Source organism: Hibiscus syriacus, unplaced genomic scaffold (assembly GCF_006381635.1).
Source record: "Hibiscus syriacus cultivar Baekdansim isolate YM2019G1 unplaced genomic scaffold, ASM638163v2 tig00110864_pilon, whole genome shotgun sequence".
NCBI lineage: Eukaryota > Viridiplantae > Streptophyta > Magnoliopsida > Malvales > Malvaceae > Hibiscus > Hibiscus syriacus.
Genome location: NW_024062893.1, coordinates 3,020,766 through 3,028,716, shown reverse-complemented (window position 1 = coordinate 3,028,716; position 7,951 = coordinate 3,020,766). Strand labels below are relative to the sequence as shown.

Below are 7,951 nucleotides of genomic sequence, written 5' to 3'. Positions count from 1 at the left end.
AATGCTGAAGACCCTTCTAATACCCGTCTTAATCTGCAGGTATCAGTCCTTGCATACAGTAGTGATAGGTGAAGGCACAATTCCATTTGAAGTTCAAATTCGAAGGAAGTAGATGCATTTGCAAGATGAAGCCCCCGTATGATCTCGTAAAATACCCCCAATACGAAAGCAATTACTTTGTAAACCTAATTCACTAAAATAAAGCATAAAACTTTCATTTTTTAGAGAACCCAAAGTCTGAAACCTATTTGAAATTGCGTGAAATGTACAACTAATATGATACCTGGAAATTCAAAAATTCAAAAGGATTCAATTAAAAAGAAAGAAAATGAGAAGAGAGGAACCTGAGAAGATTACATCAATCGAGGGAATTAGACGACCAAATAGGGGCTGAAGGGTGAAGTGAAGGAATATCACCACCAAGCATTGTAATGTCGTCTAACAAACCATAATCATCAAATATCCATGCGTTGGGGTTTTTCGAGGAAGAATTAGGGAACAAGAGGGAAGATAAGGAAAAAGAAGTTCAAAAGAATTAGGGATCAACAAGGAGAAAGTGGGGAAATATAATTATCATTTCGCGGCGTTTTTCCAAAAACGCCAGTAATGCATGCGTTTATAGCGACGCTTGTAATAAAACGTCAGCACAATACAAAATTTTAGCGGCGTTTTTACAAAATTGCCACTATATATCTGGCTATCGCGGCATTTTTTACATAAACGCCACTAAAGTACGTGTTTTAATGGTGTTTTCCCAAAAACCGCTACAACCGTCGCTAAAAACCAGATTTGTTGTACTGATTGCGGCGTTTGTTTGATAAACGCCGCTAAATTACTTCTATATAGCGTCGTTTGTTGGTCAAACGCCACTATAAACAACCCTATTGCGGTGTTTGTATAAAAACGTGCGTTTGTTGAAAAAACGCCACTATAAACAACTATATTCCGACATTTGAGCTATAAACGCCGCTAAATTACCACTCTATTGTGGCGTTTGTTGAAAAAAGCCGCTAAAGTAGAATTTTGTAGCGTTTCGATTGTAAACGCCGCTACATGCTTAAATTTTGTGACGTTTACCCTAAAAACGCCGCTACAGAACACTTTTGCTGTAGTGATGAGTGGTGGGGACTGCATTTTGTAGGGTATATATTTGGTTTTTTTTTACACTGTGATCTGAAGCCAGAAAATATAGTAGTTAAAAGCTACAGTAGATGTGAGGTGAAGGTCATTAATCTTGGGAGCAGTTGTTTTGAGACAGATCACCTATGCTCCTATGTTCAATTCAGGTCCTACCGTGCACCAGAGGTTATCCTAGGACTTCCATATGACAAGAAAATAGATATCTGGTCACTTGGTTGTATCTTGGCAGAACTCTGTACTGGCAATAAGTAGCCATCTTTAAACATTAGCTAGCATTTTCTGCTTATGATTATGGTATCTTCGTAATAGCATTCAGTGATGTCCTCATCCATAAATGCTAAATGGGTTAAATTTTGGTACTGTGTCCAATCACCGAGTCTCTGAAACAAGTTGGCTCGAACTTGGTCAGAAGACAACGTTTTGCATGTTATAGTTTCAAGATTTAGATTTTAAGCATTCATTCTATTGCTACAAGTTAGATAGCTTGTTCTCCTGACTATGATTATTTTCTTTAGTTGATCTTACTGGAAAAACGCATTATTTGGCTGTAATAATTTCTTTAATCTATTTCTGAATACTTATTTTTGGAGCAATAAATAAATATTGGTACAATTTGGCTTCTATATGATGCAGGTACTCTTCCAAAATGATTCACCTGCGACATTGCTTGCACGAGTAATTGGAATAATAGGTCCAATCAAACAAGATATGCTTGCCAAAGGATGGGATACATACAAATACTTCACGAAGAATCACATGCTTTATGAACGTAATCAGGTCAATCCTTCTCACTATTTCTTTCGTGGGGGAGAAAACATTTATTTTGAACATGCTTCCTGTGCTTAGGGGACTCCCTGTCCAATCTCCTTACATAACTTGAATGATGTTTTTACGTTTATGCATTTTAGCTTAACGCGGTGAGTATTTATAATTATACTTCAGGAGACTAATCGACTGGAATACCTGATACCGAAGAAGACATCCTTGAGGCATCGGTTGCTTATGGGAGACCAGGGTTTTGTTGATTTTGTTGCTCATTTTCTTGAAGTGAACCCAAAGAATCGTCCATGTGCAGTAGAGGCTCTGAAGCACCCATGGCTATCATACCCATATGAGCCCATATCAGCTTGAGGTTTGTTCGATGAGACTTGCGGCGATAGCTTCAGCTCCCTCGTATTGATCGGGGAAGGAGCTATTTGTATTACTGACTGGAATTGATGTTATCCATTTGTAATGGATCTCTCGAAGGAGCTATTATCCTCCCTTGACATGCCTGCAAAATGCATTCAAAGGTGTTTGATTTTGTTTGGTTATATGGTTTTATATATATATTATAAATCATTCTCCTTACCAAAGTAGTATTTGAATGATGTAATTTTGGAACGTTGGAGTTAATTAATCTGTGGTGGATGAGGGAATCTAATATTGTTGTACATGACATCATGATGTGTGATATTTGCTTTAGGTTATTCAGTAATATAGCTTTGTGAAATAGTTGGTAACTGAACATTTATTATTATGGGTTAAATAAGGTTTTGTTTCGTTACAAAATTGAGTAGTATGCTTGGTAGGGTGGCAAGTGTGCCATTTTATGCCCTTACCCTAGGTTCAAGTCCTCTCACCCACAAAATTGTTTTTATTCATTCTTCTCAATCCGCACCAATAGGAGAGTGACACATGTCACTCTCTCATTGGTACAAAATTCTAAAAAATTATTATATTTTAAAAAATATAACGTGTCAATTCCACGTCAGCATACATTAGTGACATGGACACGCCACATCATCATTTATGTCCACGTGTGCTTGCTTAGTCAGCTGGAGTCGTTGACCTTCAGTTGACTAACGGTTTCCATCCAACGGAGATTACTTTTGAACCAAAAATAAAACGTTGTGGGGTCAAATGTTCTAAAAAAACAATAGGGAAAATTTGCATATACTGACTACTGTAAAACGTTAGAGGTATTTGTTTGCATTATGCCTTTTTGTTATTGGGTATGTTCTAAGTGTTGAGTAAAATTCTGATTTTGGATTTATGGTGATCGTACTAGGGGCGGATCCAAGCATAGTCCGACTTGGCCATAGCTCTCTAAGTCTAAAAAAAGGGTAAATTACTTATTGAGTTACTCATAAATTATTTACTTTCTATTTTGGTCATATAACTATTATTTATTTTAAATCACAATTTACATTTTGGTTATGTTTTGGTCACTCATCTTTAAAAATTTAGCAGTGAGGTTGACATATCGTCATAAGATAATGTCATATCATGATTGAAAAATAATTAAAAAAAATATCATGTTCACATCGTTAAATTTTTTAATGGTGGATGATCAAAATAGAACCAAAATGTAAGGTTAGCTATGATTTTGAAAAAATAATTGTAGAGTGACCAAAACACAAATTAAGTAATAGGCGGGTGACCAAATAGTTAGTTTACCCTAAATGAAAACATGTATGAATTATGTTAGAAAATTATATTGATCCATTTAATATTTTGTATAGATTTAATCCATATATATAATTGTTGTTATATTTTAAAAATTTAAAATACTAGTATATAAATTATTTTAGATAAAAAAAGTATTTTTATATTAGTCCAGTCTATAATTTTTTTCTAGATTCGTCACTGATCATACCAATAATATTAAGGGTAAACTATACAAATGATCACTCAACTATGTAGTCCTTTTACTTTTTTCATCGATTCAATTTTGTTAATCATACCACTTAACTATTTAAATGTGTTCAATCAAGCCACTAGTCATTAATGATTAACGGAAATGTTGACATGGCAGTTAAAGAAATTGGCATAATTTTACATTTAGTCCTTAAATTTAATAAATTTAATCCTATAATCATATTGTGAAACGTATCACAACACGAATGAAAAGTATTTTTTAATTTAATTATTTTATTTTCCACCCAATCATATGGTGACACGTGTCACCATCGGATTGGATGAAAAATTAAGAGTTAAAGAAAAACCCCCAAAGTAGGGGGTTAGAGGAATCAAATCTTGGCAAGGTTAGGTAATAAGCCAACACCCAAACCACCAAGCTAGGAGCGCTGCTTGGTTTTAAAATGCAACATATAATATATAAGTTATCGTAATGAATGAGAAAAAAATTATATATATATATATATATAATTCAATTTATTTTTTAACAAATATATAAAATTATTTGATGAAGCTAACAACAATTTATATATATATATATAATCATTAAATTTTTTTTTTGTAGCTTAAGTAATAATTTTAATTTTCTTACTAATGTATATAAATTAATTTTATTACAATATTTATCAAATTATTTTAAAAAATAAATTATTTGATAGAGTTAACAATATTATATATATATAATCATTAAATTAATTTTTTTAACTTAAGTAGCAATTTTAAAAATTTTATTAATAATTTCATTTATATATTTTTAACTCAAAATTATTTAAAAATTTAAATTATCTGATAAATTTAACAACAATTTATGTATATATAATCATCAAATTATTTCTTTAACTTAAATAACAATTCTTCTTTTTTAATTTTTTTCTCATTCATTACAATATGTTAAATATATGTTGCATTTTGAAACCAAGCAGTGCTCCTAGTTTGGTGGTTTGGGCATTATCTTATTATCCAACCTTGCCTAGGTTTGATTCCCTAGCCACCTTGGGGGTTTTCTTCAACTCTCAATTTTCCATCCAATCAGATGGTGACACATGTCTCCATAAATTGAGTTAAAAATAAAATAATTAAAATAAAAAATACCTCCCATTTGTGTTATGACATGTGTCACAATATGATTAGAGGATTAAATTTATTAAATTAAATTTAAATTAGGACCAAATTGATAGAATATATAAATATTAAGGATCAAATGCACAATTATGCCAATTTCTTTAACTGTAATGTTAGCATTTCCGTCAACCATTAATGACTAGTGGCTTGATTGAACATATTTAAATAGTTAAGTGGTTTGATTGACAAAATTGAAAGATCGATGATAAAAGTAAAAGGACTACATAGTTGAGTGGTCAACGATATAGTTTACCATAATATTAATTATTATATATAAAATTTATAAACTCAGTGTTTGAATTAGAATAAATCTGTAAACTCAAGGATTTATAGTGAAATTTATGTGTAGGGTTAATGGAAATTTTGGTTTAATGAAGAGGGCAAAATGGTCTTTTGTTAGAGGGATTTTATCTTCCTTTTAATAGAGATGTGCACGTAGGTTTGGGAAAAAGCAAAGCAAAGTTTAAAAGCATTTCTTTCTCTTTTCTTCTTCTACGTGAGACCCATATTCAAGGTAAGAATGTGAATTTTTCAGTTTTACTTTAATCTTTTGGTTGATTATGGAAGTTTGGTTAGTATATAAGCTTAAAGAAAGCTTATATTGCATCAAATCAACAAAATGAGTGTTTTAGAGATGGATTTGTAAAATGGGGTTTTAGATGAAATTTTGGTATGAAAATGTTTTAGAAGTTTGAATGAGATTTTTGACTTGTCAAGGATTAATCTTAAGAGTTAGAAGTGTTAGATGTGTCTAAAAACATGTTTGAAAAGTTGGTTTAATTTTTAAATTCAAGTGTTCATATGGGAATTTGGATGATTAAAAGTGGTAATTGAATACTAATTGGTGTAGAAGTATAAGGGTGAGTTTTAAAGCTTAAGGTATGTGTTTAGGAGAGTGTTGGGAAGATTTTTAGGTGATTTTCGGGATGAAAATAGCCATTCTGGGCCTAGTGTATCGGTAAACTCGATACCTCATGAGTTGAACATGCGTTATTGTATGAGTGTGTATCGGTACACTGAGCAGTATATCGATACACCCAAAACATCTAGTGTTATTTGTGTATCAGTATACTGAGTAGTGTATCGATACACCCAAAACATCGAGTGCTATTTGTGTATCGGTACACTGAAGAGTGTATCGATACACCCAAAACATCGAGTGCTAATTGTTTATCGGTACACTGAGGAGTGTATCGATACCCTCAAGTATGAAATGAAAAATAGGGTTCTCGTATATCAAGTTATTATGATTCGATTAAATTTAGATGATATTGATATTGATTATAGATTGTTTGTATAGTGACTGAAAGCAAGTGAATTTTCAGTCAGCTTGGCATTTCGAATATTGATTTAAAAAGATTTTGATTAGACTTTAGTGAGGCAAAGGTGAGTGTAACTTCTCTTTTCGTAATAGAATTGAGGAAGGCTTGCGATAAGTCAACCTAAGTGTTTTCGATCGAAAACTTTATATTTATTTTATGTTTTATTTCAAAGTTTTATGCAATTTACATTGTTATAACTATGTTTTATGACTATGTATTATGAACCTTGATAAGTGAATATGAATTTCGAATCAGTGAATGTGAATTTCGAATCAGTGAATGTGAATATACTTTATGACAGAGAAGCTATGTGAATAAGAAACACTTTGAATATGGATTAAACCTGATTATGTGATTAAAAGCCCAATGTATATGTATGAGGAGTAGAGATATAGTTGGCATGCCAAGAGTCGAGGGTCTATGTGGTCCTTCGGGATAATTATATTGTCTTCCGGGACAAATATGTGGCACTTCGGTGTAATTCATGTGGTTCTTCAGGACAATTATGTAGCACTTCGATGCAAATTAAGAGCTATGGTGATAGCACTAGTGCACAACCTCATAGTACTCAAATACCCAGATTTCTCAATAATATACCTTCGACATTTGGAATAAAAACATACAAAGTATAATTATTCATAAGTATACCTTTGATATGTAAATTAAGAAAACTCTTTGAAAAATAGTTTGAATAAAATAAATTGAATGTAGGTTTTGTTATCTTGTACACTGTTGGCATGTATTATACGTTTAATTTGAAATGCTCTGGTCGACTTTTTAAACTTGTATAATTTTGTATTTTGTAAACTCTTACCTTTAGGTTATCTATGTAAATTATTAAGATATTTTGTGAAAGGATTTTATATTTGGAATCGTATTATTTCTTTATCTTGATTGGAACAATAAATTTTAAATTATGCATATTTGTGATTTTCATATTGTTTGAAAAGTCAAATGTGGCACCTCGAATTTGTATCCGGGTCGGGTACGGGTCAGGGGTGTTACATTTAATGGTATCAGAGCTATGATTTAAGTGATTTTAAGTTCGAAATGAAGTCATTTTTAGTTTTAAAAAGAGTATATGCCAATTTTTTTTGTAAAGTTTTCTGATCTGATAAGTGAATCAATATGATATCTTTGCTAATACCTTTAGTAATTTGATCTTAATAGATGTCAAACTTTGAAGGCTCCCGAAGTGATGTGGGAGATGGGATGGAGGAGAGTAGTAACTCCCTTACCCCTAGTAGATAGAGTGAGGAGCAGGCACAGCCTGGAGTCCCTGTTCATGATCAGGTGACATTCTTTTTGACTTTGGACGCTATCATGACGTGTTTCTAACCGTCTGTCTCTTCATCCCCTTAGATGAATGTTCTTAAAGAGCTGAGAAGTTTAGGAGCGTAGAAATTTAAGGGATAAGCAGAAGAAGGTCCAGTTGCTGCCGATATGTGGCTTAATGATTTGAAAGTGATGTTTGAGAATCTCTATTGTTCTGAAATAGAGAAATTAGATGGTGTAATTTCACTTTTAAGAGATCAAACTAGGATATGGTGGTCTAATGTGACGAAAAGGGTGGGAAAAGAGCATGTGATGTAGTCCTTCTTTTTGGAAGAGTTCAAGAACAAGTACATCCGAGATCAGTTCATTCGGCAGATAAAGCATGAATTTATGAACCTAATGTAAGGAAATTG

The 7,951-nt window shown here is 32.3% G+C and overlaps 1 protein-coding gene across 1 annotated transcript; it reads left to right on the top strand.

Moving 5' to 3' along the window:
• The first annotated feature begins 465 nt into the window (after positions 1-465).
• LOC120143903 (dual specificity tyrosine-phosphorylation-regulated kinase 4-like) lies at positions 466-2,491 on the top strand. The gene is made up of 4 exons (XM_039158105.1): positions 466-475; positions 1,142-1,386; positions 1,774-1,917; positions 2,083-2,491. Exons 1-4 carry the CDS (start codon positions 466-468, stop codon positions 2,269-2,271), a joined length of 588 nt encoding a protein of 195 aa, XP_039014036.1. The 3' UTR covers positions 2,272-2,491.
• Positions 2,492-7,951: the final 5,460 nt, after the last annotated feature.